Source organism: Heteronotia binoei, chromosome 21, assembly GCF_032191835.1.
Source record: "Heteronotia binoei isolate CCM8104 ecotype False Entrance Well chromosome 21, APGP_CSIRO_Hbin_v1, whole genome shotgun sequence".
In the NCBI taxonomy this organism is placed as follows: domain Eukaryota; kingdom Metazoa; phylum Chordata; class Lepidosauria; order Squamata; family Gekkonidae; genus Heteronotia; species Heteronotia binoei.
Genome location: NC_083243.1, coordinates 128,246,516 through 128,272,795, shown reverse-complemented (window position 1 = coordinate 128,272,795; position 26,280 = coordinate 128,246,516). Strand labels below are relative to the sequence as shown.

The window sequence follows — 26,280 nt, the reverse complement described above, 5'->3', positions numbered from 1 at the left end:
TTTGCATTCTAAACCACTGCCTACCAGCTATGTGTAGCTCTGTTCACTGTACCTGATTCCTCGTCTGATGAAGTGTGCTTACAGCACATGAAAGCTTACATTCTGAATAAAACTTTGTTGGTCTTAAAGATGCAACTTGACTCCTACTTTGTTCTACTCCCATATACAAGATGCTAATATGCTTACTTGCAAACAGATCTCATTCAGCAAAGGTTCTGCTTCTCTCTACTTCTGTCCCTTTAACTTTTGCTGCTTTGCTTTATAATCTGTTCAGTAATGGAGGCTGCAATGTTTCTGAATCAGTTCTTGAATAATTTTCCTAATCCTACCTTGGAGCAAACATGCACAAAATTATTCTTTTCCAGTACTGAATAATAGAATGGGTTAATCCTTTCCAGTACTGAATAATAGAATGGAGAAGCCCTTATTCGTATGTAAACAGTAGAAAAGTGCAAGAGTCCAGCAGCTCTAACACCACACATTCAACCTTTAATTTATTTATTTATTTATTTCATTTTATTTTATTAGATTTATATCCCACCCTCCCCTAATGGGCTCAGGGCAGCTAACAATTTACATAAAACCATTTTTTTGTTTCCCAAAACGCTGTCCACATGGTAGACCTCATCCCTAAGGTCTGTTCCAGAGGTTGACTTACTCACTCAATGCAACGGAACCCTGGGCTCACCAAAACACAAACTGACATTTGCTACCTATACAGAGGTTTTATACAATACCAATTCTGCCATAAGGTATGAACTTACAAAATTTGATGATGGGTACAAGACAGATGCATTCTTGAACAAGATAATGGATTTCTCAGTTTTAAAGTTTTACACTTATTTTCCACTTCATCGCCTCCCTTGTCCTACTTTATGACAAAATCTCCAAAAGCTTGTTTTCACATTGATTACAGCTATCTGTTGCAATAGTGCTGGCTGGTTGACTTTATTATTTCAGCAAAAGTATAAACCACTAGTAGATGAAAAAACAAGACAGTTTCTTTCACTGGCAGTTTAGGACACTTAGATCAATTAGTTTGTGTATTTGCATGTTTTCAGCAATTAAAAAATAATTGCAAACTTTGAATGAATAAATAATCTGAAGGATACCTTGCTTGTGTTCAGCTGCCAGTGGCGCATGCATATGACTGCTAATCCAGCTTGCTCTTAGTCTTTGCAAATCAAGTACTGACATGCGCTGCCTTTTGGTTAAGTATCTGTTCACACACCTATAAAAATACATTAAGCAAGAATCTTTTGCAAGCACCAGTCAGTAAAACTGAGTCAATGGCAACCTTGTATGAAGGAATACAGAGAGAAAATGCTAGTGTTCTCATTTTGTTATGCCCTCTTGGGATGAAATCCTATCCACATTTACTTGGCAGTAAATCCCACTGGATTCAGTTTTGCAGTTTAATGTTGTAAATATTTACTCAAAAGTAATACCCTCTGAGTTAAACTGGATTTAGTCCCAGATAAGTCTGCACAGGAGTGTTACTACCTAATATAAAATGTAAGCTTACTTATTTACTTAAAACATTTATAAGCCTTTATTCTCTTTTACTTTAACAATTTTAGTGAGTTGATTTAGTGATTTAACTTTGGATGTGGAGAGAAGATCCGTGACTTCTAGTCTTCTGCATACTATAATATTTCACCTCCCACTGAAGTCAATGGCAAAGTGCCCAGTGATTTTAACAAAGCTGGATTGCACCCAAAACATCTAGGTGTGCACAACATTCCGCATTTCATTGAAAGCCACATTAAATGTAAATATTTATTTTACTGGAAAGGTAATGCGGATATGCAATTAACTTTACATGGCATTTCTTTAGTATTTCCTGAAACAGCCTAATAATCAATACTGTATTCTTGATATAGTTGTAGGGTATTACTCTGATAATATCAGTGTCTGTGCAGCTCAGAGTATAGACTTTATTGCTTCATTTATATCCTGAAAGGTTTGAGCTAAACATGGAAATGTAGCACATCTTGGCCCATATCTTAAAGAAAGACAGGTATTTCTTTCACTTGACTACACAATGTGTGTAGGGAGATATATTGTGCATGCTTTCTCTGATTGGGATCTCCATACATTAATTTGAAAGTTGAAATAGACTCTATGTGAGGACAGTTGCATCCAAATAGGAAATTTTCTATGGATAGCCTGGGGTGTGTGTAGGCTGTATATAGGCTATACACACACATGCACAGAATGTTTTCAGACTTTCAGTCAACATGTGGAGGTTAGAAAGGCAAACAGTACATGCTCTTGCACACCCAAACAATAATATGTTAAGGTCCCTTCACTGATACCCAGAAAATGTCCAGCAGGATCTAATTTGCATATTAGGCCATACCCCCTGATGTCAAGCCAGCCAGAACTGCATTCCAGATTTAAAAAAAGTCCTGCTGATAATTTAAGACTAATTACAGTCACTGTTGCTCTGCCCCCAGGCTTATGCTGTCATCAGAGCAAGCAATTAATTCTCTACCAGTTGCTGTGCAGGCATGTTTTGACTCGTGGCTCCCTCCAATTCTCCCAGCACTTTCCCCATCTTGTTTTTTAGAGATCAAAAAGGTGCAGGGAGAATTGGAGGCAGTCTTGGGTCACAATGCGCCTGCACATAGGGTTGCCAATCCCCAGGTGGGGGCAGGGTATCCCCCGGTTTGGAGGCCCTCCCCCCACTTCAGGGTTGTCAGAAAGCGGGGGAAGGGGAGGGAAATGTCTTCTGGAAACTCTATTATTCCCTATGGAGATTTATTCCCATAGAAAATCATGGAGAATTGATCCATGGGTATCTGGGGCTCTGGGGGGGGCTGTTTTTTGGGGTAGAGGCACCACATTTTCAGTATAGCATCTAGTGCCTCTCCCCAAAATACCCCACAAGTTTCAAAAAGATTGGACCAGGGGGTCCAATTCTATGAGCCCCAAAAGAAGGTGCCTCTATCCTTCATTGTTTCCTATGGAAGGAAGGAATTGAAAAGGTGTGCTATCCCTTTAAATGTGATGGCCAGAACTCCCTTTGGAGTTCAATTATGCTTGTCACAGCCTTGATCTTGACTCCACCCCTAATGTCTCTTGGCTTCACCCCCAAAGCCCCCAGATATTTCTTGAATTGGACTTGGCAATCCTACCTGCACAGCACTGGTAGGGAACTGGTCACTTGATCTTATGAAAGCAGAAGCCCAGGGGTGGAGCAACAGTGACTGAAGAATTGGTCTTTGTGTGTATATGTTTCTGTGGGTAATATATAGTAGAGTATCTTCTAAAGAGACATATGCTGTGGTTCAGGTCTATTGAATTTGTAAACTCTGCCCACCCACTCTCAAATGAGTGGATTGTGGCTGCTATGGTAAGGGAAAGGCATTCTGCACATACTCGTTTTTTTTAAACTGTGAAGTGTGCCCCACTTTCCCAAGTGGTAGATGTTCCACAAGTAGATCTTACCTGGGTAATTTCCCTTTTAATGAGTCATCTCTGAAGATCTAAATTAATCTTATCCAGGTTTGCAATATTTATGTGCAAATATATAAGCAGAGCACAGGTGGAGGCACAGAGGTATTCCTAGGGGGCAGCAGATCTTCTACCCCACATAAGAGCTCCAAGAGAGAGAGAAAATTTGCCCTAACAGGGCCAACTCTCTGTAGTGTCTGTCGGCTTCTCTCCTTACTTTTCCAGCATCTGAAAATGCATTTACTCTTCTGCCAGACACCTGTCTGCCTCCTCCATTTAGTTAAAGGGGGCTCCCCTCTTCCAAGCTTTTATGGACACAGCCTTCAATGTGATGCTTAAGGTCCACTGAGGAGATCTCTACAATTGTTAAGAAGACATCACCCTCCTTTTGTCATATAGGATAGGCTGATTCACAGTAACAAGAATGCAAGCTTATACATTCAAACTTAAAGTCCTACAGTAGGGGAAAGGATCTTTGTTGAACTTTGTCTCAAGTCCTTTCACAGGCCTAACCTCAGAAGCTAGCACTTTGCTGCTGAGTCCCACTATTAATAGAGCCAATACATGATACGTGGAACCCCACCTGCCTTTTCTCTGTGAGTAGCAGTAAGGAATGGACTCCTGCTCTCTTTTCCCCATATTACTCCCTTTCATCCCCTGCCTCCCAGACAGAAATTATTGCTCTTTGCTGCTACTGTTCACCTATGCATTAGTGGCAATGATGACTAAGATGAGGGGCTTTTTTTGAGCAGGTAGGCACAGGAACGCACTTCTGACTGACTTGACATCAGGGGTGTGGCCTAATATGCAAATGAGTTCCATCTGGTTTTTTTCTACACACATCCCCCCCCCAAAAAAAATCCCTGCTACGAGGTACTGCAGCTGCTCATTCATCTCCATGACAGATGGGGAGGAGAATGCACCTCCATTGTCTCCTCTCCCTCACTACTTATTGCAGAAAACCAGACAGTAGGCCATGACTACTTGCTTGTTTCTTCACTGGAGGAAATGAGCAGTAGGAAGCAACAAGTGCATATTATTTGCCTCTGTATGGAAGATATGAAGGGAGAGACAATGTGGCTACTGGGAAGCACCAGAGCACCTATTTTTCATTATATAAGGAGAAAGGGCAAAGTGCAGTAATGCACTGGGACACAATCTGAAAAAAAGCTGCTACATTAATAGTCAGGAATAGATGGATACAAGAGGAGAACTTCTGGTTCCTTCAGTGTGGCAAAATGCTTTTGCCTCAGTTGTTTTGTGGGGAGAAGGAGTTCTTCCTTTCCCTTCATGTTTAGGACATTACTGTGGAACACAATTTTAAGTAAAACACTTCCTTCATCACATCATTCTATAGTCATACATCTGCTGGGGAACAAAGCGTGAAAGGATTAAACTTGGGGCTAGAAATCTGTATACATTACATGGGCATTAATAATCTAGAAGCAGTAGAGGAGGAAAAAGTGAGTAAGATACTAGTGCAACATATAGCTAGGATAACAAATGTGATTTTTGGCTTCCTCAAGCCTGGTGTTTCTTCTAAAAATGGAAGTCGGTAAACGCTAACCAGAAGCTCCTCAGTAAAATCAGTGATTGAGGACCGGCGTCCATAAAAGATTGCATATACTTACCAATGTGTTTCTGCATTATGCAAGATTGTATTGGATATGTTCTAGGTCACATTCGCAAGGCAAGATGAGACCCAACAGGTCTTGGAAGCGCCTGCATGAACTGAGTGTGGTTTGAACCAAACTGCTCTCTACATGATGTTTGCAAGCCAAACAACCCCCTGCAAGCCAAACAACCCTGTACTCCAGGCACCCACCAGGAAGGGAGGCCAGGCAGCAGTCAATTTGGGAGTCCTACAGCGACCAGCCAGCCACAGACCAGCCATAGAGGAGGCAAGCCGTGCCACAGCTCCAGGCCTGGAACTGCACCAAAGAGTCACTGGGCTTGGCCCCTGGCACAGGTGGAGTGATTCTCAGTATAATATAGTGGGTTCAATGCAAGGAGACAAGATTGCAGCGATTATGGCTCTCTTTATTAGTTACAGCATGTTAACGGTTGAACTAGAAGACTGCTTTACTGGGCCAGCTATATACAGATCAAGGTTCCCCTGCTAGGGTGCCATTGGATCATTCAAACCAGCAGGGAGTTCGTGATTGAAGCAGGACAGCAGGGATTTGAATCCTACTGCCCAGTGTTCCTAAGTCCCCTAGCTCAGTCCTCAAGGCTCCAATGAGCCAGGCAGGAACACTACTGATCACATACACAACATCCCTCCCCCGCCTAGTTCGCAAGCCTTAGCAGACATAGTCCTTTAGGTAGGCAGGCTTGTGGTGCTCCCGTGTAGACCGCCTTAGTGCCGGAGTGGGTGGAGGAGCCAGAGTGGGTGGAGGACTGGTTGCCACTTCTGGTGTGGCGTGCAGAGGTGCTGGTGATGTTGGCAATTCAGTCGGTGTCACTGGGTCCTCGTGGCCACTGGCTCAGCCCTGGGGGCAGAAGTCGGGGCCTCTGGTTCTGCCAGCTCAGTCAGTGAAGATGGCAAAATGGCAGGCTGGTTGTAGGGACTGTAGGCCCCTACCTCATCATCTGGGGCCACACGGGACTTTAGCTGATAGATGTGCCGCCTCAGCGTGAACCCGCCCTCTGTGGTCACCTCATATGAGACCGACTCTAAAACCTGGGTGACCTTGGTCGGCTTCCATGCTGGCCCGCCTCCAAAGTTCATTGTGTACACCAAGTCCCCTGTATCAAACCCGTGGGGCACCTGGAGTGCCTCCGGCAGCTCCTGTAAGTCCAGGGCTCAGTCCGGGTGCAACTGGTCCAAAAGGTTGGACACCTGCCAGCCCATTAAGAATTCCATCAGGCTACGGCTGATGGCAATGCAGGTGATAGCATGCTGGGCCAAGATTTATGTGGGCCCCCCAGACCCCCCACAGGACACTTTGGGGCTTTCGGCCACCCACAGCTACCTGGAAGAACCAGCGTGGGCTTCGCTTCCGAGCCAGGCGCCCCCTCGGGTCAGCCCTTCCCGCGGCGCGCACCTGCCTTCGCCGTCCCTCACCTGTTCCGAGGAGGTGCCGCCTGCGCCAGCGGAGGGCTCTTCGAGTGCTGCGCGCCCGGGCCGCCTACAGCTGCTGCGCCGAAGGCGCCATGGGGCACTCCCAAGTCAGCGGCTGCCTTCGCTCCGGCGCCCGAGAAGCCTCGGCTTTGGTCGAACGCGAGGAGAGGGGAAGGCGAGGCGCTTCGAGCGGGACGAGGGGCAAAAAGCACCAGCCGCTGCCTCCCGCCGCCTCAGAGACCCGCTCCTCCGCTGCCAGTCAGCGCCTGCTCAGCCGGGCCAATGGGGAGTGGAGGGAGTTGGCTGCAGCCAACTTCAGAGTTCGCGAGCAGAAAGGCGGGCCCGCCGAGGAGCAAGGAATGCCGCCTGGGGCTCCCGCTTGCTTGGGAAACAGGTGCCCACCGCCCAAGGTCACGGAGCCAAGGGGAAATTTCCTGCCCCGCACCAGACACGCTCAGCTTGTCACACGCGCTCGCGCACACCCAGGAAGGGGGGACTTGGGGACTCCCCGCTGCAACACGCCCTCAGCCTGCACACGAAGAAACTCTGTGAGAGTTAGCAGCTTTCTGCAGGGAGAGAAGGGGAGGCAGGTGCTGGTTTTGTACATCCCAGGCAGCCGGCTTCTGAGGGGCCCCTTGGCATTGCCAAGGGGCCCCCCAGGCCCCCCAGACCTGGGGCGACCCGCCCCCCCTCCCTACGCCATTGGGGCCAGCCATAGAGGTAATCTCTGTGAACCCATTCTTGTGTATGAAAGAACAATTGCATCGTCGGCATACAATAATAATGGAATTTGGAGATTGTTTAGCTTGGGTGGATGCCTATTTATGGATTTAAAGAATTGTGGTAAGTCGTTTAAGAAAAAATTTAAAAGAATATGCCGCTAGCACACAGCCCTGCTTAACTCCTTTAAAAAATAGATATTTTCCTAGTTAAATGGCCTTTTGATGAGTATTTAACCTGACAAGTTTTGACAAGTATTTAACCTGACAAGTTGCGCTCTGATTTCTACAAAGTCCTCAAGTAATAAGCTACCAGGACCTCTTGGCCGTCCGGCAGCACATGGGCAAACATGGCGCCCACCCCATAGGGAGAGTCATCGCAGGCCAATACAATGGGCAGTCGCTCATTGAAGTGCACCAGCAAGCTATTTGAGGTTGCCAGTCCTTTACCGCCTGGAAGGCAGCAGCTTGCTGGCAACCCCAAACCCAGGGAGTCCTCTTGTCCAACAGTCTGTGGAGAGGCATGGCCATAGCCGCCTTGTGGGGAAGGAAGGCATGGTAAAAGTTCAGGAGGCCAAGAAATGCCTATAGGTCTGCCTGTAGCTCTGGAGAGCCAGTTTGGTGTAGTGGTTAAGTGCGCAGACTCTTATCTGGGAGAACCGGGTTTGATTCTCCACTCTTTCACTTGCACCTGCTAGCATGGCCTTGGGTCAGCCATAGTTCTGGCAGAGGTTGTCCTTGAAAGGGCAGATGCTGGGAGAGCCCTCTCCAGCCCCACCCACCTCACAGGGTGTCTGTTGTGGGGGAGGAAGGTAAAGGAGATTGTGAGCCGCTCTGAGACTCTTCAGAGTGGAGGGCGGGGTATAAATCCAATATCTTATTATTATTATTATTATTATTATTATTATTATTATTATTATTATTATTATTATTATTATTATTATTATTGGTGGGGGCCAGGGCGTCACAGATGGCCCTGAACTTGTCCTGCGCTGGGTGGATCTTGCTGGCATCCACTGTGCAGCCCAAAAAGTCTATATGCAGAACCCCAAGGAGGCACTTTTCCCACTTTACCTTCAATCAGGCTGGATTGAAGTGTTGAAGCATGGCGCAGAGGTGGAAGGTGAACTCTTCTTCGGTGGCAGCGGTTATCAGCACATCATCAAAGAGTGGATGGACCCTGGGGATGCCTTTTAAGAGAGAGTCCATAAGGTTCTGAAAAATCCCCAGGGCTACGCTGACCCCAAACTGTAGGCACTTAACCCTGAAAGCACCCCCATGCATGATAATAGTTTGTGCTTCCTCCCTGTGTCATCTCTCATCTTGAGAGATGAGCTGTTTCAAATTCAGGCAGTGTTCCTAAAGTGGTAGCCATGTCATCTGGCGGAGGCGAGGCAATGCACGGAGCTGGATGTGGGGCACAGCAATGCACGGACGATGCCGGTTGCTGAGGCTCCTTGCTCATCAGGATCCCATCCTCATCACCACTATAATATAGTGGGTTCAGTGCAAGGAGGAGATGATGTTGCAGTGATCATAGCTCTCTTTATTAGTTAGTGGCAGCACCGATGCTATGGAATGTTCTCCCAGAGACTATTTTTGTATCTGTGCAATAAGTGAAACCTCTGAGGAACATGAGTGGTTGGCCCAAATAATTCAATGATGCAGCTTATATTTATTTATAAAATTTGTATCCTACCTTTCTGCCCTTACAAAAGCCACCAAGGCAGCTAACAATTTAAAACATACATAATAAAATCATATTCATGGCTTGATGATGATGATGATGATATTGGATTTATATTGTGCATGTTGATTTTCTCACAGTCTTATGGGAGTCACACCACATCGGCATCATTGAATTACCTGGGATAAGTGAAACCACTGTGGAACATGAGTGGTTGACCCAGGTAATTCAATGATGCAGAGGTGGTGTGACTCCCATAAGGCTGTGAGAAAATTGACATGCACAATATAATGTTGGTAATACTATTACTAAGTACCTAATAGTGAGACTTATGAAAATGCAGTTGTCACTGGCTAATCAATTAATTTACTGTTTATTTACATAATTGGATGCTGCATGGCAGGCAGAAATTAGAGGCTTCTGAAGGAAGGGGGAAAGTAGGACTCCTATAACACATGCATGAAATATTGCTGGTTATACGTGCTTGCCTGTACTGTACTGTTTGAATTTTGAATATTAATCTGCCAAAAAGGCTCAAATTGTTCACATTAACAGCAGAACTGATTGATGAAAAATTGGCTTCCTGTTCATAACAGGCAAACAGAACATGAGGTATTTGAACACCCCTAATCCTAGTATCAATTAATGTGCTTTCTGAAAGAAGACCCATTTTCCCTAGGAACAAACATTTTGAATATGGCGGTGGGGTGGGGGGAAAAGACTCCAGCAACAACTACAGTGCTTTGAGGAAAGATAGGTGAATAGTATACTACAAATAAGAAACAAGTTCTCATTTACTGCACAATGATAGAGTGTGACTCAAATCATATTTAGCAAGCATGAGAGATATTTATTTATACCTGCCATTATGGTTTTGTATCACAGGATTATGTTATGTGTGTCTGAGTTTCCATGATGAGCTCACTGTTGCTTGTAAGAGTAATATGGAGATTGATTTACTCTGCCATTGTTTCTCAGAATATGTGCCAGTGCCACTGTTCATAAAAAGCATAGAAATATAAAGCCACTGAACTGAATGAGACAAAAAAGTCCATAAAGACAAGCTCCTTGGCACAAGACAGAGCATTCAAAAGCCACATCCCTCCTGATACAATCCAGACCACACTATGCCCCAAAGAAAATAGATATGCTACAAAATGTTTGTAAACAAGCAACATATAGTGGGGATAATCTTTTGGATTATTTGTTCTGTTATTAGAGTTGCCCACCTCCAGGCAGGCCTGAATATCTCCCACTATTCTAGTTGATATCCAGATGACAGAAATCAGTTCCCCTGGAGAAAATGGCTGCTTTGGAGATGAACCCTGTGACATTATACACCATTGAGGTCCTTCTCTTCACAAACCCCACCCACCCCAGACTGCACCCCATCATCTCCAGGTATTTCCCCACCCAGAGCTGGCAACTCTATCCATTGTTGACTTGAAAATAAGAATAGTTGTCATTTAGGTTGAAGGTTTCCTGATGAGACAACATGCTTTAAGAAACAGATCCCTCTCCTATTTAATTTCAACTGATATACAATATGGTATATTTACTAGTAAAAATAGAAAGGCAAAGCAGAGTAATGGTCATGAACGCTTCTATTATGTACCTTGGGCAGAGTTGTAGACTACAGATGTTTGTGCAGTATTAAGGTTGCCAGCCTCCAGGTGGGGCCTGGAAATCTCTGACTTTTACAACTGATCTCCAGCTGGCAGAGATCCACTCTCCTGGAGAAAATGGCTGCTTGGAAGGGTGAACTCTATGGCATCGTACCATGCTGAGGCTCCTCCCCTCTCCAAACCATGCCTTCTCCTGGATCCACCCCCAGAGTCTTTACAAACCAGGTGTTTACCAACACAGACTTGGAAACCCTAGTGCAGTTTCTTGTTGATATAGACAAGTATCTTGGTCCTTTGCCTCTGAAACTTCAGTTTATGAAAACATTGTATATTTTCAGTAGGGTTGCCAATCTCCAGGTGGGGGCAGGGGATCCCCTGGTTTGGAGACCCTCCCCCCGCTTCAGGGTTGTCACAAAGTCCTGCTGATAATTTAAAAAAAAAGTCCTGCTGATAATTTAAAACTAATTACAGTCACTGTTGCTCTGCCCCCAGGCTTATGCTGTCATCAGAGCAAGCAATTAATTCTCTACCAGTTGCTGTGCAGGCATGTTTTGACTCGTGGCTCCCTCCAATTCTCCCAGCACTTTCCCCATCTTGTTTTTTAGAGATCAAAAAGGTGCAGGGAGAATTGGAGGCAGTCTTGGGTCACAATGCGCCTGCACATAGGGTTGCCAATCCCCAGGTGGGGGCAGGGTATCCCCCGGTTTGGAGGCCCTCCCCCCACTTCAGGGTTGTCAGAAAGCGGGGGGAGGGGAGGGAAATGTCTTCTGGGAACTCTATTATTCCCTATGGAGATTTATTCCCATAGAAAATCATGGAGAATTGATCCACGAGTATCTGGGGCTCTGGGGGGGTTGTTTTTTGGGGTAGAGGCACCAAATTTTCAGTATAGCATCTAGTGCCTCTCCCCAAAATACCCCCCAAGTTTCAAAATGATTGGAACAGGGGGACCAATTCTATGAGCCCCAAAAGAAGGTGCCCCTATCCTTCATTATTCCCTATGGAAGGAAGGAATTGAAAAGGTGTGCCGTCCCTTTAAATGTGATGGCCAGAACTCCCTTTGGAATTCAATTATGCTTGTCACAGCCTTGATCTTGGCTCCACCCCTAATGTCTCCTGGCTCCACCCCCAAAGTCCCCAGATATTTCTTGAATTGGACTTGGCAACCCTACTTTTCAGTGCTGAAAGGCATTTGATCTGTATCTTTAGATGGTTTTTAAAAGACGCATGTGCACTTGAAAGCAGTACTATGTTTAAATGTGTGTTGCAGGCAATTGTGGAAAGATCCAGACACTTAAATAGATGTGGATGCACCAGTACACAACATAGTAGTTGAATGTCAGACTAGGATCTGGAAGACTCCAGGTTGAATCCCCGCTGTGCCATGGAAACCCACAGGGTAACCCTGAGCTAGTCACACCCTCTCAAGTAACTTTACAGGAATATTGTAAGAATAAAATGGAGGAGAAGAAAACAATGTAAGTCACTTTTAGTCCCCATTAGGAAGAAAGACAGGGTATAAATGATGTATGTACATGTATACACATTTCTTTAACCTGCAATGATCTTTGTGGAAGAAATTTACCCCATGTTTTTAAAATAGCCTGAACTCAATAAAACAAACACACCACCCATGCCCAGTCACTGCTTCTAAGTGGTTAACAGTGAACCCTTGACCATGTAAACTTGTAATTAGGTTTTTACTGAACATGCACCTAGAGCGCCATTCTCAATGACCACCTGACAGTTGTGCAACATTTTCTCCCCGATACTCACCAAAACTCAGAAGCACTTTAATATATTTTCATTTGGGTTGAGTAGTTGTTCCCAAGGCTAATTTGGGATCAACTGTATTTTATCCTGTATTTTATTGCCATGTTTTGTTTTATTTTATGCAGTTTTGATTTGAAGGATTATGAATCATGAAAGCTCTCCCAAAAGCAATCCAAATAAGCAAAATGAATACATTAAACTCTTGAGATCCTTCTGAAGACAGTGAGAACCTACACTCCTTGCTGTGTTATTGCTGTTAGCTGTCTTTTGAAAGTGGCTTTTGCTATAAATATTTTTGCTGTAATTACTAAAGAGTATACAGTATCAACCCTTGAGAACAGTGAACACTATTACCAGTGTTCCCTCTAAGCTGAATTAGTGTGAGCTAGCTCATAGTTTTTCTAGCCTCTGGCTCACACATTTTTGTCTTAGCTCAGGAAAAATGACCCCAGAGCAAACTGATTTGTGCAGTAGCTCACAACTTCAATGCCAATAGCTCACAAAGTAGAATTTTTGCTCACAAGGCTCCACAGTTTAGAGGGAGTAGTGACTATTACATAGTTACTTTTGTTAAATAAATACCTATAAGATTAAAGCAAATTTAGAATGTTTTAGAAAAACAAGCACTTGTCTGTGTTTTGATTTTGGTCCTAGCTCTTCCTCTCTCTTAGTTTCTCAGACAAATTGTATTTAAAAAGAAAGTAATCTGCCTGCTGTCATAGTTGTGCAAGTGTTGAAATTACAGCAAAGAATCATGTACAGCATATCCATATGGCATAAAACTGGGTCCTGAATTAGTTGAGTGCAGGTCTGTGCATGCCTACTCTGAAGTAAGTCCCACTTAATTCACTGGGGCTTGTTCCCAAGTAAATGTATAGAGGATTGTGACCATAATATCCTAATGCTTATTCTCTGATATATAAATTTAGTAAACAGAGGGCAGGCTGATAATCCAGGTGGTAAGTGGGTGGTGAAGATAGTCTGGGGGGGGGGGAGGAAATTGGAGTGAACTTTACCATCCTTCTTTTGCTCAGTTATCTTGCCATGTATTTGTTGAATTTGCATGCCAAAAGCTGGGCTTGTATGCCACCATATTGAATCAATTATCATAAAGATTAATGAAAAATTAAAATAATCTTTTCAGAGTTAAATAGCAAATGTATATGAATGCTTGGAAACATTGCAGAAACAAGACAGCCAGTCAATTATGACCTGTAGAAGCTGAGTAAATTACTAATATTTATATACTTATGACAACACAATATATATATGAATAGAAAGAATGACTTGGATCTGAGAGGCAAGTTCAAATTATTGTACACAGAATTCCTCACAGCCTAATATTTCCTTTTATAAATGTCAGGGCCTTAAAAGTTGGGCAATTCCTGCCTTAGTACGTAAACCTACTTTGTTTTGCTTATCCTTTGACAAGTGTTAAGATTCCTTGTTTCCCACAGAATATTAGTAGGATATGAAGTAAGGCTTTTTACATAGCACTGTGTTGGCAAACAGAAACTGTGTTTACTACAGTATGTGCTGCCAAGTATGAGGTACTTCCGGCTGAACTTCAAAAACACTGAAATGAACATTAGCTGCTTCTTCAGAAATGTGAATAATGCTGTTGCTTTCTAGCAAGCAAAGCATGGTCAGAACAACAGCTAGTTCAGTTGCAGGACTACTTCCAGTTATTTTCTCTGTCTCATAAAAAAAATTTTTCCTCCAGTAAGGAGGATAATCCAGGCTAGCCAGATCTTGTCAGATCTCAGAACCTAAGCAGGATTGGCCCTGGCTAGTTTTTGGATGAGAGACCTCCAAGGAATACCAGGGTCATGATGTAGAAGTGGGCAATGGGAAACCACCTCTAAATGTCTCTTGCCTTGAAAACCTTATGGGGTCACCATAAGTCAGCTGTGATGATGGCAGAAAAAATGAGACATAAGTTTCCTGGGAAATAAGCTCCACTAAATAAACTGTGACTTACTTCTGTGCTTGCCATTGCACTGCTAATATGATTCAGGTCCCTTTCAAATGTACAGTCATAACAAGGTTTCAGAAAACTCTGTGGGACCTGATGCCCCCTGGTGACTCATTGGATGAGCTTGTGGAAGACTGGCATAGCCATCTTTCTGAGGCCACTTATGAGATTGCTCCCTGACATTCTCTGCACTCTCGTACCAAACTGGCTCCATGGTACAACCCAGAGCTATGGAGGATGAAATGAGAGCTGAGACAACTAGACCGAATGTGGAGTATGCTTGGGTTGAAGCCTCAAGAACATCTTATAGGATGCTTATGAAAGCTATGAGATGGTGGTGAAGGCCACTAAGAAAACTTTCTGTGCAGCCTCCATTGCATCTACTAGCTCTTGACTGGCCCAGTTATTTAGAATGATTTGATCTCTGACTTCATTGCCTGAAGGCAAACCTGACGGCAAAGCTAAGGAATTGGCTATCAGCTGTGAGGCATTTGTGAGCTTTGCACATAAAGTCTTGTGGGTCCACCAAGACCTCCCAGCCACATTTGATATAATAACAGAACTGGAAGCCCTTTGTCCATCTTCTGGTCCAATATTGGACTATTTCAGTTACCTCTCAGGAAGAAGTTGACAAGATTCTGGTAGCTGTGAAGCTCACCACTTGCCCCCTTGATCCATGTCCTTCCAGGCTGGTTGAAGCCTGCTAGGAGAGCATTTGGACCCCTGTGGGTGACATTATCAACTTATCCCTGTTATCGGGGATCTTCCCAGCAGGTTTAAAGGAGGCAGTAACATGTCCACTCTTAAAAAAGCTGTCATTGGACCCTACAGTTCTTTCTAACTAATGCCCAGTTTCAAAGTTAGTGTTTCTGGGCAAGGTGGTAGAGAGAGCAATGGTGGAATAGCTCCAGGCTTTCTTCAGTGATGCTGCAATCCTGAATCCAGTCCAGTCCAGCTTTTGCCCTGACCATGGGATGGGGACCACACTGGTCACCCTCATGGATGATCTCCAGAGACATCTCGATCAAGGTGGGTTGGCACTGCTGTTGCTTCTTGATCTAATGGCAGCATTAAACATGATCAACTATAATCTTCTGACCCATCACCTCACTGACGTTGGATATGCGGGTCTGCTTTACAAGGCTTTCCTTCACAGCTGGGGACAGAGGGTGAAGCTTGGGTGAGAGGATTGTCCCAGCAACACCTACTAGAACGTGGGGTGCTACAGGGGGCTTTTCCCTCCTCAATGCTGTTTAACATCTATATGTATCCCCTTGCCCAGTTGGTCCAGAGGTATGGGCTGGGTTGTCATCAGTATGCTGATGACACCCAGCTCCATCTGTTTATGGGCAGCTGGCCGCACAGAGCTGATTGAAATTAAATCCAGCAAAAATGGAGGTCTTATACCTGAGTTGTGGAGTCCTGCGAACAAGAATCCAATTCTCAACCCTTGACGGGATACTGCTAAAGCTGGAGCCATGGGTGAAGAGATTGGGAGTGTTCCTGGATGCCTCTCTTACAATGGAGGCCCAGGTTGCCACCATTGCTCCATTGGCTTTTTACCATCTGCAGCTGGTCAGGCAACTGGTCCTATCCAGGACTTCTCAATAGTGAGCCTTCATTGGCATCTATCAAGCAATAAATAAAACAGTGACAAATATGAAAAAAAAATGATATTGCAGTCATATACATCTAACCATTAAACAGTCGAACCTTAATTACCAAACTTAAAAATAACACTAATTTTTTAGTTATTTCGGGTGATGAATTGTTCAGGAGACGGCATTCTATCACGGAACACGGCTGTCCAGGACTTAGCTACCATGATCCATGCAATGGTCACTTCCAGGATGGATTATTGTAATTTTCCCTACAAGTGGCTGCCCTTGAACCTGACCCAGAAATACAGCTAGTGCAAAATGTGGCGGAACATGTGCTCATGGCGATGATTATGCCAGCTGGTACTTAATGGTACTTTCTACCTCTCAACAACATAAGTAGGCTTCAACTTTAAGATCACTCCGTAAGAGTAAATTGGTATCTGTACCAAAATATATCCCCCTCCTTCTTGGTTCATTCCCTTTCCAACTAAGCTTGCAAGGATTAATCATTATGATTAACTGAGATGTTCCCTATGAATTTTAAGTGGAAATGCAGTGGCATAATAACATATATACCTCATGATCCAGAGAGTGCAATCTACATAAAGAAAGGAATTCAGCACAGAGTTATTCTTCTAACAGCTTAAAACAGACTGTGCATATGAGATGTTCCTGCATCATGTGCTACTAGTCAGGATGATCCATTTGAATCCATTTTCTGGATCTAAGTGTACAAATGTTGGTCATCTGTTAGATGTGTGTATATGGAGGGGGAAATGCCCAGATTAAGAAACTTCCCTTTCTCCCTTCTCTTGCTGCCCTCTAACAGATGATTTGACACCTTCATGCCCTAGAGCAGGAATGTCAAATGTGCGACTTGGGGCCAAATCAGGCCCCCAGAGGGCTCCTATCAGGCCCACAAGCAATTCTACTTCCTTCTCCTTCAGTTATCAGAGACTGTTATATAAAATATTGCAAGAATGCTAATCTTTTAAGCAAGTTTAATTTTATTTTTAAAAATCTTTGTGTTTATCTGTGTCCTTTATAAAGTTTATTTCTCTGCTACCTGGCATTACATTTTATGACACACATGGCCTGGCCCAACAAGGTCCCATTTATATCAGATCCAGCCCTCATGAATTCAACACCCCTGTTCTAGGGGTTTTTGCTGCAATCAGCAATGTGTTTGTAGACTTCTGGTGCATTGGTGAGTAATGGTTCAGCATTTTCTAAATAATGTTCTAAACCGGGGTGTCAAACATGTGGCCCGGGAGCCAATTCAGGCCCTTGGAAGACTTCTATCAGGCCCTGAGCAACTGGCTGTTATCTACTTCCTTCTCCCTCTCTCTTGCTTCCTTCTGCATAACATCTTGCTTTGCCAGGCTTGCTCAATCACACGAGCTACAGAACAAAGCCTCTATTTTCTCCATTGGCTGAGGCTCCTCCCTTGGGGAGGAAGGGGGGAGGGAAAGCTTGCTTTGCCAGGCTCTCTTAATTGCACAGCAGAGCTACTGAGTCAAGCCTCTCTTCCTTCTATTGGCTGAGGCTCCTCTCCTCCTGGGCTCCTTGGGAAGGAAGGAAAGAGTCAGAGCTTCCTTTGCCCAGTTCCCTGGATCCCATGGGAGGAATACAAAGAAAGCACCTTTAAGACCAATGAGTGTTAATGTTTTAAGTTAAAAAAATAAAATAAAAATCTTTAATTGTGTTTACCTGTGTCCTTTATAAAGTTTATATCTCTTCTGCCTAATCTTAAATAGGTACACATATGGCCTGGGCCAGCATGGCTCAGCCCAGCAAGGTCTCATTTATGTCAGATCCAGCCCTCATAACAAATGAGTTTGACACCCCTGTTCTAAATAATCCATTGTATGGCTTGTTTTATCATCACTGAAAATGCTTCAGATCAGTGGCCCTTCTATTGCAACGTATTTTTAATCTGTTGACAAATCAGTTGATCAGTTTCAAAGAAACAGTCTGAAAACAGAATTCTTAATAGGTTTACATCTTCACTCCCCCACCCCATGCTTAGTATTGCTTCTATCTCTATGGTAGACTATGATGATAAGTGCTAACATGATTTGAACAATGCATTATTCTTAGGGGGAGGGGGTTTGCGGGGGTCTATGGATACAATGATAGTTGAATAGCATGTCTCAAGATTCTCATCTCAGCTATTGGAGCCTTCTCTAAAGATGGAGGCTCAGATAGCAGCTGCTGCCAAGTCCGCGTTCTTTCACCTTAGACGGGCAAGGCAGTTGGCCCCTTTCCTGGAGCGCGATGACCTAGCAACAGTGATCCATGCTACGGTCACCTCGAGGTTGGACTACTGCAATGCCCTCTACATGGGGCTGCCCCTGTCCCGAACTCGGAAATTGCAGTTGGTGCAGAATGCCGCGGCCCAGCTGTTATTGGGTCTCCCAAAATGGGGACACATTCGGCCGGGTCTTCGGACCTTGCACTGGCTTCCAGTGATATACCGCGTTCGGTACAAGGTGCTGGTCATTACCTTTAAAGCCCTATATGGCCTGGGACCTGCCTACCTGAAGGACCGTCTCTCCCCACATGTTCCCCAGAGAGTACTGAGGTCGGGAACCCAAAATCTTCTCACTATCCCTGGGCCAAAAGAAGCCCGCTTAAAATCCACTAGAGATAGGGCTTTCTCTGTTATGGCCCCTACATGGTGGAATCAGCTGCCGGAGGAGGTGAGGGCCCTGTGGGACCTTGTTCAGTTCCACAGGGCCTGTAAGACGACCCTCTTCTGGCTAGCCTACACCTAGCTGAGATGAGAAACTCAATGTAGCTTGCCAGACTCCTGTTATATATATATATATTTGGAATGTTTACTGGTTTTTAAGGTTTTAACTGTTTTAAATGTTTAACTGTTTATATATTTAAATATTGTTTAATTTTATGTTTGACTAATTGTTGGGAGCCGCCCTGAGCCACTTGTGGGAAGGGCAGGATACAAATCATAAATAAATAAATAAATATTCCAAATAAAACTAAAATGCATGAAATCTTGTGTTGTACATTATTGTTTCTCATTCAAAATATTGTGGTTCTAAAAGCAGACTAGATACTATAGCTACATAGGCTCCCCTTAGATACAGCTACAATGATAACAAGCTTTTTTATTGTATGTAATTATAGTGAATATGGTTCCAACTTTCATGCTGTGATCTCTTTCTGTAAAAGACAATAAACTTTCTGAATTTTTTCCAGTTACTCCAGGCATACCACAGAAGCTTAGTAACCTTTCCAAACATGCTGTTACACTTGTCATGCAAATGGAAGATAATTAATTCTCATTCTGAAAGTGTGACATTTGCTGCACAAGGGCCTTGAGACTGCCAGGCCAATTTTTTTAACTTGTTCCTAGCAGCAGAGTCTAATCACTGGCTTTTGCTGCAGCTAGCTTTCTAAATAAATGCCTTGATGGCATCAACGACAGAACAATGGAAGGCTGCATGAATGGCCACATACTTGTGATTTCTGCTGTTCAAGGAGCTATGTAGGGTGATACATCCACATGCATTATCCCATTGCTGGATGTCATCTTTTCTCTGTGTGACTGCCTGTTACAAACCATCTGATCTATGCAAAGAAATGTGTTTCCAGGTGTGGGTTTCTTGCTCACTCAAGCAACCTGAATGAAGTGGTGTGGGTATTATAGACAATTAATGTATACATTTCTCAACTGCTATCAGATACAAAATGCTGTATGTTTTGAACCCAGCATGTTTTGAGCCCTATATGATTGGACTTTTTTGTCTTTTTTTATTTAACAGTTCCACCAAGTGAAAAGAGTGATGACCATCCTTTTCCTTAGTATGGTTATTTCATACTTCAGTTGCATGAAAGCTGCCCCAATGAAAGAAGTTAGTATCAGAGGACAAGGCAGCTTGGCTTATCCTGGTCTTCGGACACAGGGAACTCTGGAGAAACTAGGTGGGCCCAATGATGCCTCAAGAGGATTGACATCTTTGGCAGACACTTTTGAACATGTCATAGAGGAGCTCTTGGATGAGCAGCAGGACATCCAGCCCAGCAAGGAGAATAAAGATGCAGACTTGTATTCATCTCGGGTTATGCTTAGCAGTCAAGTGCCTTTGGAGCCTCCACTGCTCTTTCTGCTTGAGGAGTATAAAAACTACTTGGATGCTGCAAACATGTCCATGAGGGTTCGGCGTCACTCTGATCCTGCTCGCCGTGGGGAGCTGAGTGTGTGTGACAGTACTAGTGAGTGGGTAACAGCGGCTGAAAAAAAGACTGCAGTGGACATGTCAGGGGCAACGGTTACAGTTCTGGAAAAAGTCCCAGTACCCAAAGGCCAACTGAAGCAATATTTTTATGAGACCAAATGTAACTCCAAGGGTTATACAAAAGAAGGCTGCAGGGGCATAGACAAGAGGTACTGGAATTCCCAGTGCCGAACTACCCAGTCTTACGTGCGAGCTCTCACTATGGATAACAAAAAAAGAGTTGGATGGCGTTTTATAAGAATAGACACTTCCTGTGTTTGTACACTGACCATAAAAAGAGGAAGATAGTGGGTTCAAGTTGTATAGATTATATTGAGACAAATTTATCTATTTGTATATATACATAACAGGGTAAATTATTCAGTAAGAAAGAAAATAATTTTATGGACTGCATGTATAAATGAAGTTTATACAGTTCAGTGGTTCCACAATCTATTTATTGAACATATCCATGACCTAACAGGGAGCAAAAGAGAGAAAAAGATATTCATTTGCGCACAACTTTGAGAAGAAGAAGAAGAAAAAGAATTTGCATTACATTCCTCTAACATTGTGGTTTGTTGCCGTTGCCAAGAATTGAAAATGTTTTTAAAAGTTTTAAAAAAATAAAATTGCATGCTGCTTCAATTGTGAATTGATGATGATAAACTGTCCTCTTTCAGAAAAAAATTGAACCAAAACATTCCGTTTACATTTTAGACAGTAAGTATCTTTATTCCTGTTAGTATTATATCTGTTTACTGCTTTTAAATTCTTCGGTAGCGTTGGAATTAAAACAATGTCAAGGTGCTGTTGTCATAGTTTTACTGTTAATTTTTTTATTTTAAAAACTTCCCACATGATTTTAAAAGGAGAGAAGACTCCCTGTCATCACCATATGTGTTCTGGATAAAACTAATTTGGTTTTTTTTTGTATGTTGTGAAGGTGTTTGCAATATCAAGTCAGACTACTGAAAAAAAAACTAATAAAAAAAGAGGCAACTGAAAAAGACAATGCTGATGGTCCTCCCAGTGCTCTTTTCTAGTCTTCAAGCAGCACTTCCATATTGGTCTAGGCATATGCTATTCTATTATTGTTGCTGAAAAAACCACCATTTTGCTTGTATTACATTTGGTTGTGTATGGGTTCTGCCACTACATCCTTCCTCTCTTTTAGGAAGGCAGCAAACTACAATCACTTTCAATATATTTTTCTACTCTTTTAAGGTGTTGAGATCAAAGACTGAGTCAGTCACCCAATCTAGCAAGGCCGTGTCTCATGCACAGGTGATATGGGCCACTCTGAGCTGGATTGGCACATTGTTGATGAAGGTAGGAATGGTCACACTCATTTAGGGTCAGTCATTGTACAAGCAAAGCTGGATCAGGGACAAACAAGATTTCTTTCCAGATTAAACATCTTGTTAAAGTACGAATCTCAGCAAGAAGATAAAATCAAATGAATACTAGACTGCACTTTAGAAAATACATTTCAAATGTTACTAAATCAAACATTAAGGATCTTCCCTGGATGGTCAGCAACTAATTGGCTTACAGCAATGGAAGAAGTAGCAGTCACTACCAAACTTGGCCGTATGATGAAAGAGCAATTGCTTTCCTGTGACTAAATATATGCAGTATACTGCCTGATTCTCTTGATGCAAAAATAATGTCTATTATGCCTAGTTCTCAGGTGCCTGCTACTTGAGACAGTATGAAAGAATCCAGGCTTGAAGGAGTGGCTCTGGAATCAGGTAGACAGAGCCTTCTACCTCAAAACTCAACTACCTGTTGAATCTAAATATGCCTGCAAGGGTCTATTGCTTTGTAAGGGGTAGTACATAAAAGCCTTAACTCCTACTGGAATATAATCCTGTATAACCACAGCTCCAGTTTTAAAATTAAATCCTAAAATGCAATCCTGGCATCAGTTGCATGCACTTTAATTACAGTTGACTTCAATTGGATGAATATATGAGTAACTGAGCACAAGATTCAAGCCTTAGGCCTTGGATAAATATCTACAAATCCAGCACAATCTGCTACACAAACTGCAATATGTTAGAAATTCCATGGTAAGAATTTAGCTTTTTTTAAAAAACTAAAACATTGTAAAACCTTTCACTTATGACACACACGATATATATTTAGCTGGGAGTATCTATATATACTCGTTTCACAGCAAAGATTCATGTTCTCCTAGACAGACTTGGGAGTTCTGCTAAAAACAACTATTTACTGCATAAACCTATTTCTCACAAACGGCGTTAGTTCTCACAGATAAGCCTGTGGTTGGGCTGTACTATTCCAGAATGGGGATACAGTGCTCCCTGCCACTGCCAGGAAAAAAACCCCCTACATATTCCAAACTAGCATGTTCGGGGAAAAACCAGCCTAGAACCCTTAATCTTGACATCGGATTTCTATTCATTCATTTATGGCATGGATAAGCTTTCAGCCATATGATCCCCACTTGCTGCCTGAAGGAGTATAGTCTAGATCTAACACTTCATTGCTAGTTTATGTGAACCAGGCTGGAAGACGAATATAGCACTTCCAAGGTGACATGTATATACATACAAAGGCTCAGGTCCCAAGTTCTTCAAACATTCACACTCCAGAGACAAAATAATTCCAACCACTGGAGTAAATGTAGCATTGGGAAGGAGCCCCTCTACTGTCATTAACACTGTTATGAAATCTGAAATTTAGACATAAAGAAAAATAAGGATATAAACAGCATCACAACTTTTTCCATACTTCTAAAGCAAGACTGATTCTGGTTTATTACTATATATACTCACTATCATTGGACATATGTTCATTGTTAAAAACCACTACCTTAATTGATCAAAGACAGCATGCAGATAGATAACATTCCATAAATCAATTTTATCTGGCTAAGGTTTTATCAATTTTATCTGGTAATTGTTACCATAAATGAAAATAGATGCTGGCATTGTCCATTTTTAGTGAGAGACCCCAATAGGACTGAACCATCCTTTTAGCCTGATGTCAATTATTTCCTTTAACTTTAACCTGTTTCCCATGGTATCATCACTATAATACCCTAGCAGACATTTATTATTGCCACTATTTATAGGCAGAAAATAACCCACACATTTTGAATTAAAAAATGTCACAAGATGATGTTTCAAGCTAGAAGGCACTGTTCACATATTACAAAGAGAAAAAGGGGGTAGAAGCATTGTAATCCCTCAGAGATGTGTTCTTGTGCAAGGAGAAAATATAATCCTAATTTCCTTCAAAACAGTAATCCCAGTTTAATTTGGTGATTAATATTACAGAATCCTAATTTTATGTAGCAAAGCAACAGAGGATGTATTCTTATTCCACTTCCATCAATATAAATGGATTTAATCTTACTTTGCATATAATGAGGTTAACTTGTTTTCACCAAGGGATAACTAAAGTCAGCTACAGTACCTTAATTCCCACTAATAAAGCTGTAATATGTCGTTTTCTAGTCTCCAGTCAAGATAAAGGGAAAATGTGAAAGTAAAATAACCATTTCCTTATCAAATATGCTTAACTAGTTTGACTTGTATGGAAGATTCCTGAAGCATGATTGTAAATTGAATTGAAAATATTGCTACTTGACTTTATTTCTAACAATGGAAGTTATTCTTGCAGAAATATAATCCATAATCATCAGAACAGAAAGCATCTTTCTATATATGATACTTAAAGGCTTTACGGAAAGTTCTTTCTGATGCACATAATATATCATAAATATTTCTAAAGGTAATTATAACCAGATTTAGCCAGACCTCTTCCTCATAATAGGACAGTCCACTGCATTGGTCCATTACATTGGTAGAATCTTCACTCAATGGCAGATAGAGCCCTTAACTTTTCAACGTCTGAGTAGTACAACTTAAGGCTTGAGTATGCCAAGCAGTACTTTTCTAAGTAGCATTACTTAATTTAATGGGATTACTGTGAATGAACTGTTTTGAGGCTTAAAGCTAAAAGTTGTGTATAACTAATATCTAGCGGTGTTAAAGTTGGGATAATAGTGTACATCGTAAGAATGCAAACAGTTAAAAACAATTCCATATTGGTGTCCCAAACTGCAAATAAATATGCTATGCAATGAATCAGTGTATCTTGAATGAATCCCTAAAGTATTCCTAAAGCATTTTGTAGGCTGAAAGAAGCACTATTCTTTAAACCCATGGCTGTTCTATGCCTGACCTACTACTACAAAATACATGATCACAGGCTTGGCAGTTTTAGTTGATCTGAGGTTTCAAAAATGTTATTCAATTGAAGTTTTTGCTGTGATCTGTTTGTGGCAACGCTATTTCATGCATGTTGTTGGCCCTTTTATTTTGTTAAAAACTCTTGAAATTGTAAGTGAATGTATGTGGCCTTGTTCTCTCTTATTCACCATGTGTAACAAATATTTATTGTATATTTATATAATTTTATGGGATTTTTGGAAAAAATGAAATCTGGCATTAAATCTTACGTCACATTGTAAATATAATTAAGCTATATTTAAGTGTACTAATTAACATATAATATATGTTTAAATATAGATTTTTATGTTTTTAAAATATATTTTCAAAAAAAGAATATCTATCTATCTATCTATCTATCTATCTATCTATCTATCTATCTATCTATCTATCTATCTATCTAAAACAAAAAAAAAACCTTGGGGCTTTTTGGGACCATGTGTCTTTTCTCTAATTGTAAACCAAACATGAGTTTTACAATGAAAATGTGTGTTCTTTTTTTCCCCAAACCAAATTCTACTTTTTATTTTAACAATAAAATCTTCTTGGTAAGGCAGCTAAGCAGCTGTTTCATATTTGCATAGTTAGCAGGGGGGAGTTTCAAGAAGCCCTTAGTCTACACACAAAATATGTGGGTAGTATCCAGAATCCAGAATGATAACTTCTACATTTAATTTAAGATTCTGGCTGTATTCAAACATCACAGACAAACTCCAATCTGAACTCAATTGGAATAAGTTAGGAAATCCTTAGATTTACCCATTCCCTCAAATTTTATTCCGCCATGTTTAACCCTAAAATTGAGCGCTTCCTGGCTTGAAAGAAACTAAATTTTCATACAGAGAGACCAGGTCTTCAGCAGGAGGTCACCTTCTCTCCCTCTTCATTGTTTGATGAGGGCCACCAGGGAAAAAAGTGTTCAATAGGAGGTGTTGTGTCACTGGTGCAACATCACTTTCAGTAAATACCCAGAAGTGATGTCACAGTGATGTCACAGTGGTGTGGTGCTGACAAGATGCTAAAAAATTCCAACAAATGCTAGAACATCACATGAGCCACATGCTGGCAACATGGCATCACTTACAGCTATTCAGCCAGAAGTCATGTTGCACCATTGGTGTGGCATCATTCCTCCCCATCCCTCTTTTGCTGGTTACTAGCTGATGGTTGGCAACCCTATCTTTGTGTGATATCTGATTTAGGCATGCAAACCAACTGTAATTCATTTTTAGCCCACAAACCAAGATTAAACCATAATTAGGCAAAAAAACAGACTGCAGTTTGTTTAAACACTTCAATTCAGACATCACAACAGAGTTTATTTCAAACTAGGAAATTCAATTTTGGCTGTACATACTAGATTGTGTTGTAAGCCGCCCTGAGACACCTAGGTGAGAAGGGCGGGGTATAAATCTTAATATAAATAAATAAATAAATAAATAAATAAATAAAAATAGATAATGTGAGATGGAGAGGGAAATATGAGCCTGGAGGGTTTCCTGACTTGTTTTCTTAATGAAAAACAAAACAACAACCAGATTTCTGTTTCGTGCTATCTGAATGCAGCTAGTGAACTCCAAGCAGAACTTGTACCCATGCATGAAGCACAGTGACTTGTTCTCAGCTACAAAATAAGGCCAAAGCAGAGGTTGTACTTTACATATTGAATCATATATGAACGATCATCAAACTAATTCAGTACAGAAGACCTGACATCATTGTTCACAGCATATGCAGGGGCTCCTGCACACCTGTTGCTCTGTGAAAGGACAGGCTTCCATTGTTTTAGTCTTAGATCCTGTTCTGCACCAAATAAAGTACATTCTGCTTGCACAGCTATCTTCATTTGTACCCTTCAGAAATCTGGACCA

General features: G+C 42.1%; 1 protein-coding gene across 3 annotated transcripts in view; it reads left to right on the top strand.

The window, feature by feature from the left end:
• BDNF (brain derived neurotrophic factor) overlaps window positions 1-21,159 on the top strand; it is a 93,445-nt gene extending 72,286 nt beyond the window's left edge. For all 3 annotated transcript variants that reach the window (XM_060262397.1, XM_060262399.1, XM_060262398.1), the window contains exon 2: window positions 19,692-21,159. In XM_060262397.1, coding sequence (XP_060118380.1) covers window positions 19,692-20,453 — 762 coding nt within the window. In that variant the 3' untranslated portion in view covers window positions 20,454-21,159. The remainder of the gene's footprint in view (window positions 1-19,691) is intronic.
• The last annotated feature ends 5,121 nt before the right edge of the window (window positions 21,160-26,280 follow it).